The 12,399-nt window shown below is 45.6% G+C and overlaps 1 protein-coding gene across 2 annotated transcripts in view; it reads left to right on the plus strand.

The window, feature by feature from the left end:
* Positions 1 to 12,399, plus strand: part of RANBP10 (RAN binding protein 10) — a 146,879-nt gene that overhangs the window by 20,575 nt on the left and 113,905 nt on the right. For both annotated transcript variants that reach the window (XM_065416330.1, XM_065416331.1), the window contains one exon: positions 8,030 to 8,082. In XM_065416330.1, coding sequence (XP_065272402.1) covers positions 8,030 to 8,082 — 53 coding nt within the window. The remainder of the gene's footprint in view (positions 1 to 8,029; positions 8,083 to 12,399) is intronic.

A 12,399-nucleotide genomic window follows, 5' to 3' on the forward strand; every position in this document is an offset into this window, starting at 1 on the left:
ACCTCTGAGGATAGGACAAGAAGCAATGGGCTTAAATTGCAGCAAGGGAGGTTTAGGTTGGACATTAGGAAAAACTTCCTAACTGTCAGGGTGGTTAAGCATTGTAATAAATTGCCCAGGGAGGTTGTGGAATCTCCATCATTGGAGATTTTTAAGAGCAGGTTAGACAAACACCTGTCAGGAATGGTCTAGATAATACTTAGTCCTGCCATGAGTGCAGGGAACTGGACTAGATGACCTCTAGAGGTCCCTTCCAGTTCTGTGATTCTATGTTTTGGAGTAGCAAACACCTTCCCCTGAATTAAAGCTGGCAGGGGAAGTTGAGGTGGCCCTTGGTACTATTGTTTTTCACTGCAGACTCACCAGGATAAGTCACTACATTGTTGAATCTGTTTGAAGCCAGAAGGGCTAGAAACTCCACCATTTAAAATGAAAGCTTATGTTCTGCAGGCTTCTGTAAAAACGTGTGGGAGACACTTGAACCCCTGTATTTCTGATGTCCTGTGCCAGGGGATGCCCATGAGTTATGAACAGCGGAAACTTAATAAAATCTTATTGCCCTTTCTCTCACCCCAGGGGCCCATAAAGTGCTTAGAGTATGTCAGTGTGGGCCCCACTGTGGATGCACATGCACGCAAGGTGGGACTTTGTTTGAATAACAGCGTGTGTTGGGGGCATGCACTCTGTGCTGTCTCATGCTCCCTAGAGAGGACGTGGTTGCGGCCATCCATCAGTTCCCTCGTACTGTCTGAGATAGACGCCAGCAAGCGTCCAATCCGTGTCTCTTTTCAGGGACCCTAAATTGAGCCTTTTTCAACTAGCGCAGTGAAGAAATCTTATCTTTACACTTCAATATAAAGGGCATTCCTGAAAAGAAAAATCAGTTGACTTCCCCCTGTACACTTTGTGCCAACCTCCAGCCCTCATGGCAGAATTTATACCCCAGAGTGTAAACCCTTCCTGTCCTGTGACAGGCTTATCCTCAGCAAGGATAGACACGGCTAATGCCTCTCTCGCTAAGGGAGAGCCATATCCCAATACATGTTCTGAGGCAAGTCCTTTCTCTCCAGCACCTGCAGGTCCAGGAACGCTTGGCTCAAGCTAACTCTGCGTGAGCAATCTCTGTGTCGCTTGTAACAGTCACCTCTGATTTCTAACCAGTGTGAGGTCGCATATAAACCAACATCTTCCCTCACTCCCTTGAGTACACATCACACTCCAGGATCAGGCAGTGGAAAGAAGGTGAAGAGGATGCCCACAGAGTTGGCACAGACAGCATTGACACTGACCTCCTCACCGTTAGTGAAGTCCCTGGTGCCCAAGACCTCGCTATTGACCACCCCAGTACCTGTTTCAGCTGCCTCGATGATGGCACCTCAGTCTGTGTCACTTCCCAAATGAAAGAGGTTCTTTATGGACAGCCCAGCATGGGTGAACCCACTCTGAAGATCCTCAACTACTTATTACACTTAAAGCAGACCAGCCTCTTGTTCAGCTCTATTTTAAGGCCCATCTCACAGTGATCCCAGCTTGCCATCCACCTGAACTGTTATGCTCAGACTCTTCTTACCCCATGGTATCAGAGTTTCTCAAAGGGTTATTACAGGTTATCCACTACTCAGAGAATCAACTCCTGCCTGAGACCTCAATACAGTCCTCTTGAGGCTCAAGGAGCCTCCATTCAAACCTCTGTCAGTCTGCTCCTTACACCACCTCACTCTGCAGTTTGGCCTTCCTAGTGGCTATCACTTCAGCCATCAGAGCGTGAGCTTCAGGCACTTGCGGCCAAACTCCCTATACAATATTCCATAGGGACAAGATGGTGCAACCAAAGCTCATTCCTAAGGTAGTTTCAGAACTTCATCTGAACCACCCAATCAATCTGCCTGTCTGCTTCCAGAGGCCACATTCAGCACTGAGAGAAACACTGCACCCCCTAGGTATATCCAGGACTTTATTATATTGACGGGATCAAACCATTCAGACTGTTGCCCTATCTATTTCTCGCCACAGCCGTGCGTCTAAAGGTTATCTCATCACAAAGGATATGGAAATAGATAACAGTGTGTGTCTCATGGTTACCAGCTGGCTGGTGGACAGTCCCACCAACATCCCTGCTCACTCCCCCAGAACGCAAGCAACATTTTCCTCCTGCTTCAGGAGCGTGCCAGTATCAGATCTGTAAGGTGGCAACCTGGTGTGTCAAACTTTTGTCAAACACGTGCCTGGATTTAGCTGCGAAGGCAGATGTCAAGTTGAAGAGAGCAGTACTACAATGACTGTTCAGCTCCTGTAGCTGAAACTCCTCATTCCCATCGTCCAGGGATACTGCTTGCCAGCCCTCTACAGTGGGGTCCACACTAATGTGTACTCCGAGAAGAGAGAATGGTTACTTACCCTATGGTAACTGTGGTTCAAGATGTAGTGAATGTGGATCCTACAACCTGCCCTCCATTCCTGCTTTTCAGAGTCCCCAGCTACCTTGGGCTTTGAATTGCAGCTCCTCTGCTCTTGAAGCCCTCACATAGGAGCATGAGGGGGCACAGGCTTGTGCTGCCCTCACAGACACATCTATTAAATCCAATCTCCCATACATGAGGCATATGTGGACCTAGAGTGGGATCCACACTGACAACACCTCAGAGAATCACAGTGAGGCCAGGTCTACGCTAAAATGTTAGGTCAACTCAGCCGCATCACTCAAGGTTGTGAAAAGCCCCACCCCTTGGCATGTAGTTAAATCCACCTATCCCCAGTGTAGACAGTGCTAGGTCAACAGAAGAATTCTTCCATCAATATAGCTACCACCTCTTAAGGAGGTGGATTAACTATACCAAAAGGAGAACCCCTCATGTCAGTATTGGTAGGGTCTACACTGAAGCTCTATGGTGGTGCAGCTGTGCTGCTGTTGCGTTTCAAGTGTAGACAAGCCCTAACTGTAGGGCAAGTAACTGTTCTTTTCTGGACCCCAGCTTAGAGCTGGGAATTAACTGGAGTTCGCAGGGCTCATTGAGCTGCAGCTTAAACAACTTTTACTATGGAGTCCAGACAAGGGTGAAGGCTGTCAGCACGCCTTCAGTTTGGAGAGCCATAAAGGGCAGAGGCCTAATTCTGGTAATCACTGACATTTTATTAGAAGGGAAGCGTATTTGTACTGCTCTGTTTTCTTGGGGGGGGAAGTGTGTTAACCCATTGGGAAGCCTGCCAACTCCTCTGAGCAGCCAGGCTGAGCCTGCCAGTGGGATAAAAGAATTGGCATGGACCGTTCCATTAGCTGCTTCGACCACACGCTCAGTCACTTGGTAGTGTGTGCAAGTTCACTCTCCAGAAATGGTCGTCAGCTTTGTGACAGGGTGATAAAAATGTGCCGCTACCCTACCAGAAGCAGTTGAGACTGGAAGTTCTTTGGGGCTGGGGCTCTTTCATTCACATATTGTGCGGCACTGACCACGTCATCGGTGCTAAACTAATCAGTTTCCTTGAAGGTTCAAACCTCTCTGCATGTAAATAGGCCTGAGCCCTCAACTTTCCCTGCAGAATGAACTGTCTGTCTGATATTTATTTACGTAACACAGGCAGTTATTTCCTTAATACCTTTAGTGGTCAACTGCTGTTTGGGCTAAGCATGGTTAAATTGTGACTAAAATCCAAATGCATCACTCAGATAAAATCCTCTTTCTCTGAGTTGCAGTGCCACTATTCTGTAGCACCTTTGTTGAATTTGGAAGCACCTGAAGCCAGTGGCCCTGGGGATGGGGGCTAGCAAAAGTGGGGTGGGCAGCATCTTGTTTCCTTTGCCTGAAGTTCTTAGAGGGGGCTGAGTACCTCTGTTCTATGGCCACGCTAGCAACTTGCCAGGAGCCTGTAGGCAACCTTTGCTTTTGAGCAGTTTTATTTCTGTAAAAGGATCTGATTTTTATTTTTCTCTGACCTTTTGACTCTTACCCTTAAGTTGGTATGTTTCATTGTTTTGCTGTAACTTCCTAGGAGTCGCTTTCATTTCCTAAACATTGACACTTTCCCAGGGCTTGTCTATACAGGAAGTTAAGCTGAATCAACTAAGGCCTGATCTGCATTGCCACTTTACAGCACTGCAACTGTCTCGCCCCCCTGAGCACGGCAAGTTTCAGTGCTGTAAAGTGGCAGTGTAGACAGGGCACCGGCACTGGGAGCTACTCCCCTCTTGACGCCGTGACTACACAGTCGCGTTAAACCCCTGCCACGGCAGCACTTGAATGCTGCTAGTGAAAACATACCCTACGTGTGAATTTAAAAGTGTACTTTATTTTGGAATTGAATTAAGCTAAAGCCACTTCACTTCTCAATGAAAGTGTCCACACAGGGGTTTAATGTGTGTTTAACAAATGCACTTTGAATTCAGACCTCTAGTTAATTCAGCTTAACTTCCCTTGTATACAAGACCCCAGTGTTTCTATTGAAGTGGAAACCTACAAGGCTTTTTAAAACTTGAATTTCAGGGAAGGAGAGAGTGAACAAATATATAGCTCATGTGCTGAGGCTGAAGTAGCTCAGTACAATGAAGGACTATTCTAGGCACCTTCTAACATGCAAGAGGATAGGAAGGGAGAGTGAATCTAAAACATGGAACCAGACTCTTAGAAATCCACATGCAATTTCATATGTAAAAATGTGTATGCACAACTATTGTCTACATGGAATCATATACTCTGTGGTTTTTTTTAAAAAAAGCTAGCTTACACTGCAAGCAGTTTTAACTTCTAAAAAAGAGTTGTACATAATGTGTATTTGCAACAGCTTCATGGATGATGTAATCATGGACATAAGTATGCATGTTGATCTGGGAAAAGAATATAACTGCTTGCCGTGGACATGTTAGGGAGCTTATATTTCTGGGGCGACACTGAGTTCTTCAAAAATGATCTTAAATTTTTGAGTTTTTCCTACTTGAAGGTCTGGGTGTCTAACTGAAAAAACTGAGTCCATTTGGGTTACTTAATACATATACGTTTCACTTCTAATAAACACCATTATAAACCAGTGACTTTAAAAATGGAAACAACTCTTCCATCCTTATGTGGAAGGATGCCACTCATGCACTTTGGGATACATTGATGGAAAACGTTCCAAAGCCCGAGGTCCTCAAGACCTACTTTAGGTATTAGCTCCTCCTGATTTCTCATACTCTAGTGCAGTGTTTCCCAAACTGGGGACGCCGCTTGTGTAGGGAAAGCACCTGGCGGGCTGGGCTGGTTTGTTTACCTGCCACGTCCGCAGGGTTCGGCCGATCGCAGCTCCCACTGGCCGCAGTTCGCTGCTCCAAGCCAACGGGAGCTGCTGGAAGCGGCGTGGTCCGAGGGACGTACTGGCCGCCACTTCCAGCAGCTCCCATTGGCCTGGAGCAGCGAACTGCGGCCAGAGGGAGCCACGAGCAGCCGAACCTGCAGACGAGGCAGGTAAACAAACCGGCCTGGCCGCCAGGGGCTTTCCCTACACAAGCGGCGACCCCAGTTTGGGAAACACTGCTCTAGTGGGAAGGAGGGTAGTGGATGGTCCTTTAGGTATGCTAGGCCTAGACTGAGGCCTCACTAAAAGTAACCTCTTGAAGCACAGTTGTAGCGTAATATGCAGCCAGTGCAGTTTTTGGCGTGCAGGCTTTTCCAGTGGTTGCAGACAGCCTTCCAGTGGCCATGCTGCCGTGTGATAAAAGACTAGAAAGTGTTGTGTCATGTTTATGTGCCTATCCAGGACTCTAGAGGCTGTACAGTCATTAAACTCAGTAAGTTAAAATGACCAATGACCTCCTGAGCTACCACGCTAGACTGTAGGGAACAACTCTGCAGTTGCAGGGGGACAGACTAGAAAGATTGCTTAATGAATCTTTTCCACCTCAGTATTGCAGAATGCAGCCATAGCTCCAATTAAGGGCTTTTCACAGGTAGTCTCAAGGAGCCTATTGCGGCTGTCACCTAGCTCTAGATAAGGAGTACTTGTGGCACCTTAGAGACTAACAAATTTATTAGAGCATAAGCTTTCGTGGGCTACAGCCCACTTCTTCGGATGCATAGAATGGAACATATATTGAGGAGATATATATACACACACATACAGAGAGCATGAACAGGTGGGAGTTGTCTTACCAACTCTGAGAGGCCAATTAAGTACTCCTGTTCTTTTTGCGGATACAGACTAACACGGCTGCTACTCTGAAACCTAGCTCTAGATGTCAAACAACAAAGGGATGTTCAAATTGAGAGGAGTCCCATATATTTTCCAAAGGAGAGTCATTGCCCAGGCATTGCGCTTCCACATTCAGCTTATGGCGAGGGATGAACGAACAAAATAATTGCAGTTTAGAAATCCCTCCGATAAAACTTAAGGTGCATGAGGGAGTTCCCACCTCAGTCTTTTCCAGGTTAAAGTCAGATAGCTCTGCTGCAGTCTTAGCTAGCCACTGTGATAGCACCAATACAGTAATAGACATCTGAGTGTCTTCAATGCACTCACGGGCTTTACGCAGTGCCACTGTTTCAGCTCATAAGAACATAAGAACGGCCATACTGGGTCAGCCCAATGGTCCATCCACCCTAGTATCCTGTCTTCCAACAGTGGCCAATGCCAGATGCGTCAGAGGGAATGAACAGAACAGGGCAATTATCAAGTGATCCATCCCCTGTCGTCCAGTCCCAGCATCTGGCAGTTTGAGGCTTAGCGGCACCCAGAGCATGGGCTTGCATCCCTGACCATCTTGGCTAATAGCCAATGATGGACCTGTCCTCCATGAACTTAGCATAAAATCTAAATTGTGAGAGAGATTTGGAGTTGGATGTTTCGTTGTCTTAGCTACAACTGATTAATTACACTTGTACTCTGAGATCCTGATTTAGATTTAGCAGTTTTTCTCCCTTCCTCTTCAAATTCCAGTTCTGTAGTGAAGTTCTGTAACTACTCTTCTTCAAGGCAGTCTATTAAGTGGTGCATGCTAGATAAAGGTGGAAAGACTTAAGTGATAAGTACTCAGTTACCAGCCTTATGTATGTGTGATTACACTGCTCTCAAGTGATATTTGGTCCCTCCAACCTACATGGGGTAGGAGAATAGCTGAGGTCATGTCTATATTAGGAAACTTGTACTAGTGCAATCAAACAGATTTAAAATGGCTCTAATTGAATTGGTGCATACCTTCAAGGTACACTCATTTGAACTGAGTAAAACTTCCTTTAAATCAGTTTAGCTTAACTTGGTAAGTTTCCAAAGCAAACAAGGTTTAAACTGATTTGAGTGAGTCTACATTAGTAGTTTGCACTGGTATAACTAGATACAGTAGTGCAACTTTTCTAATATAGACCAGACCTAAGACTTTAGGAGGACACTGTTAGCTCTGCTTCCCATTGTGGGGGGATTGGAGCAGGCAGCTCCAGAAGTGGAGCCCCTTGTAGGAATCCCTTTTGACTGTGATGTGGATTTACATTGGGTAAAGATCAGTAGCCAGTGTGTTGAGTTGCTTAGAATGATCTGATGCTTAAACCTTGTTCACTCTGTTAGAATAGAATATCAGGGTTGGAAGGGACCTCAGGAGGTCATCTAGTCCAACCCCCTGCTCAAAGCAGGACCAATCCCCAGATCGATTTTTGCCCCAGATCCCTAAATGGCCCCCTCAAGGATTGAACTCAGAACCCTGGGTTTAGCAGGCCAGTGCTCAAACCACTGAACTATCCCTCCCCCTTTTGTCAGCTGCTTGTAAGTCGTCACTTTATCTTGATGCATGAAAACCAAGAGGCTTGCAGCTGTGATTACTGTGAGGTTCTAGTTTTCATACCAATTAGGAGCTGCAGGAATGTAGCTGCAGCTGGAGAGCAGAGAGGCATCAGTTCCCATGGCTGATTAAGGCATTTTCTCTTTGATTCCAGAAACTAATCAAAATGCTAAGGGAAGTCTCCAGTGAAACACTGCGGTCTAATTTAAAATGGTTTCCTGTATTTCTGGAGGGGAGACGCTCATGTGACTTGACCATTCTGTGTTTAACTAACAGAATTTTGTTTGTTTGAAGGTACATGGGAATAGGACTCTCAGCCCAAGGAGTCAACATGAACAGACTTCCCGGTGAGTCATGTTAAGAATTGTTTGTACGCAGTGTATTAATCTTTGCAGTAAAATCATATGATTCTCAGAAAAACATGGTCTGTTTCCTCTTCAAGAGGTTGGAAGCAAGGATGCTGTTTGGAGAATGGTACATGTGAGCCATGGATGTGTTTGCATTTTTTAGGGCTGGTCTTCCCAGTCCATGACTGTAAAGCTCCTACTCATTGGTGTGGAACTCCTGGCTGTATGTGGGATACCTGCCTTAAAATGAGTTGGCACTGAATGTGCACATCAAGTTTGAACTCTTTTCTGCTGTTGTAAGACTACTTCACAGAAAGCTTGTGTATTTCGCACGCGCGCACACGCCTTTGCTACTGAGCTGCTGCCTGTTATTATATCGCCTGGTTACTCTTCAGTATTACTTTTTAATGTAAGATCTTTGAGTTAGTGAGTTTTCTTTCTTTAGAAGATGTCAAAGTAACACAATATTGTAAATGATTCTTAATAAACAGGAGGGCATTCACTTTTAGACCTTGGGTCCTGGTGACCCGGTTCTTTCAGCTGATTGTTGACATTAGAATGTTTCTGTGTTTAGCAGAAAAAATGGGTCGGGGAGAAGGGAAGTGGAAGAATAGAAGGGAAGAGAATAGGTGATCAGAGGTGGAGGGAGAAGGATTTTTTTTTTTAAATGTTTGTTTTCATTAGTGGGACAAATGGATTAGGATAACCAATTGGTTGATATGGCGATCTATAGTGTTGAAGCACACATAGAAAAGGAGAGGCAAGAGATGCAGGTAAATTCCAGATTATCTGAATAGTTCAGGCGGGCAGTGGCTCTCAACCTTTCCCGACGACTGTACCCCTTTCAGGAGTCTGATTTGTCTTGCGTACCCCCAAGTTTCACCTCACTTAAAAACTACTTGCTCACAAAATCAGACCTGAAAATGCAAGTGTCACAGCTACTAGTACTGAATGATTGCTGACTTTCTCATTTTTACCATATAATTATAAAATAAATCAATTTGGAATATAAATATTGCACTTACATTTCAGTGTATCGTATATAGAGCAGTATAAACAAGTCATTGTATGAAATTTTAGTTTGTACTGACTTTGCTTTTTATGTAGCCTGTTCTAAAATGAGGCAAATATCTAGAAGATTTGATGTACCCCCTGGAAGATCTCTCTGTACCCCCAGGGGTACGTGTATCCCATAATGAGAACAGGGGCAAAACTCTGACAAATCTCTGGAAAGTGCAATTTTCAATGATCTGAACTGTGGGCAGCTGCATTTGCCTGGACACTTACTGTCTATGAGGCCGGCTTCTTTTTTGTTACTTGTTTGTGGTATTTTTTTTAGTTTGGTAGGATCTTTATCGGAGGTTAGAAATAGCCAATTTTCTCCCAGAAAAGGAAGTGGGAAATAAAGCAGTATAAAATTAAGTCCCAGCATAACAGCCAAAAAGCCTTTCAAGGGAAGGAAATCTTAATGTGTTCAAAGTCTAGGGGGGAAAGTCTGTTGCAGTAATTGGAATGCACAAACTGAAACAAGTGTATCCAAAGCATACAAGAGAAGTCAGAATGATCAGTGCTGGTAAAATAAACCTTAACAAACTGTCTCATTCCCAGGTGGATAATGCCTGTGAATTGACTGCTTATGAAGGACTTTTCCCATCTTCTAGGAGAGCTACTGTGAGAAATCTGTGAAAATCTCCTGCAGCAGGGGGTGGGACATGTAAGGACTCTGGGCTGGAATGTGTCCTGACCCTTGACTCCTCTTCCTGCTGTCACAAGGTCATACTGATCTGTAGCATAGTGGTCAATCATCTCTCAACCAAACCCTCTGGATGGATGGGGTGCACATCTGAGGCCTTGGGATGGGAAATCTATATGCAGCCAAAGGCTGCTAATTTGTGAAAGGTATAGGCTGGTGGCAGAATAGAGCTGGGGAGAATCTGAATGGAGCATTGTGCAAGGTGTTGGGGAGAAGGAAGAATCAGCAGTTGGGACTGAGGGGAAAACTTGACTTTCTCCAGCATTGTAAGGGTTAAGAGTGAAGTCAAAAGCAAGAGAACATTTGTGTCTAATCTCAAGCTTAATATTTGCTCTGAGTATCATGTTTATCTTAGAAGTATCACAGGCCACTAGAACATACCGTTTCTATGTTTTACAGCCATACAAGTTAAGTTAGAAAAGCAGCTACTGAGGCTTGCCCTGCAGACCAGCGTTGCTGTGATCTGTATGTGCCAGCACTGGCAGAGTCAGCTGGGCCTTGGAGTGTGTGTGCGTACGCGTGCCTTCCAGTGACTCCTTTCAGCTAAGCAAAGAGTGGCATTGAGGGGCTACAGAGGTCTGAACCCTTCCTACGCCACATGGTCATTACGATGAGCAAAAGTTCAGAGTCACACATTGCCAAAAAGAAGCAGCTACTGGGTTTCTCTAGTAGCAATCCGTCTCCCAGAACTATCAAATCATACCTGTGTATTGGAAGGGCCTGGTGTTTGACGCATTGTAATGGTTCCTTTTTGGATTATATGTGGGACCCTATGTAGTCTGGGGTTCTGGAATTTCCCGTAGATTCCCACCCCTTTCTCAGAACTGTTTCAGGCTTTCAATGAATTATTTTTCTCACCTGTTTGGTTGCAAAGAGAACCTAACAAACATGAACCAAGTGCAAAGTGATGCAGTAACATCTTGCTGAAACAAAGCTCTGTGTTGTGAACTAGCCCATTCTCTCAGAGGATTAATGCTGAACCCTAATGATAATTGAAAAGTCAACAATTAACTCTTTCACTTCTGATATCTTCAGCAGAATCATCAAACTAATGTGTTTATCCCACAATCTGAAACTGCTTCCCATGACTTCCCAGGTGCAAAAAGGCCCAAGCACCCCCTTACCCTAATGCCAAAACCTCCAGGTTCTCCTTTTTAATTTCTACAAGGCAGTTGTATATTCAGTACAAAATTCTGCAGTGCACTTACAATTAAAAATGATGTAGCCTTGTAAAATTAAAATGTAATATCTTAATAATCCAAGGATAACCATGCTGCTGGAATTCACTTTCATGTTTAATTGAATACAAACTTTTTTTTAACTTCTGCAACTGCTGCAGAATTTCTAATTTGCTGCATGGGCGTGCTGCAGGATCCAGGTGCCATGCTGAAAAATTTAGGTCAAGCTTACATGCAGTACACAGGCTCTAAACCAGTTCATTAGTTGCAATTTAGGACAGCGTTGTGGTAGAAGGGTTGCTCTTAAAGCTCCCAGGTCACCATGCTATTGGTAGGTAGACTGGGGATAGGCCATGAAGGGCCTTGTAAGCGAAGACAATTAGTTTGTTTATTTGTGCTAGAGAAGGGGGAGCCAGTGGAAGGATGACATGGTTAAAGCGACGGGGTAGGAAAATGATCTTTGCTGCAGCATTGTGAATGGAGGTGAGTGAGGACAATATTGCATTTGTCAACACCAGAGAAAGGGATGTTGTGGTAATTAGGATGTGAGATGAGAGCCTGGATGAGGGTTTTAGCTCTGTGGCTGAAGAGGAAAAGCCATCTCTTAGAAATGACACACAGAAAGAACCTGCAAGAGGACCTAGAGAGAGATCTGAGTCAAAGATGACACCCAGGTTATGGTCCTTAGTGACTGGCAGGATGGTGGCGATGTCTGCAGTGATGGAGGAAAGATGCAGTGGGAAGAGTAGGAGCTCTGTTTGGCCATGTTGAGCTTGAGCTGCTGCCTAGAATTCCATAAGGAGATGTCAGAGAGAGAGAGGCCAAGATTTTAGCTTGGACAGCAGATGGATCTGGAGTAGAAGTAGAGCTATGACTCCTATGCATACAGGGCTGCCTGGGGGGGGGCAAGTGGGGCAATTTGCCCCGGGCCCTGCAGGGGCCCCGCGAGCCCTCGCCCGGCGGCGGTCCGGGTCTTCGGTGGCGGGGGGCCCTTCAGTCGCTCCGGGTCTTCGGCAGCATTTTGGCTGTGGGTCCTTCAGTGCTGCCAAAGACGCGGAGCGACTGAAGGGCCCCCCGCTGCCGAAGACCCGGACCGCCGCCGGGTGAGTACAAGCGCCGCAGCTTCCCCGCTTTGCCCCAGGCCCCCTGAATCCTCTGGGTGGCCCTGTATGCATAGAGAGGGTGGTTGAATTTGTGTTTGTGGATGAGATCACCCGGGGATAAGGTGTAGAGGGAGAAGAGAAGGGGACCAAGGACAGAGCCCTGTGGAACCCCCATAGAAAATTGGATGGGATGAGGAGGATCTCTGAAAGATACGCTGAAGGAGCAGTTAGAGAGGTTGAAGGATCAGGGATATGGCTACATAGCAGTTGAGAGTGTGCTTCC

This window comes from Emys orbicularis, chromosome 14 (assembly GCF_028017835.1).
Source record: "Emys orbicularis isolate rEmyOrb1 chromosome 14, rEmyOrb1.hap1, whole genome shotgun sequence".
NCBI lineage: Eukaryota > Metazoa > Chordata > Testudines > Emydidae > Emys > Emys orbicularis.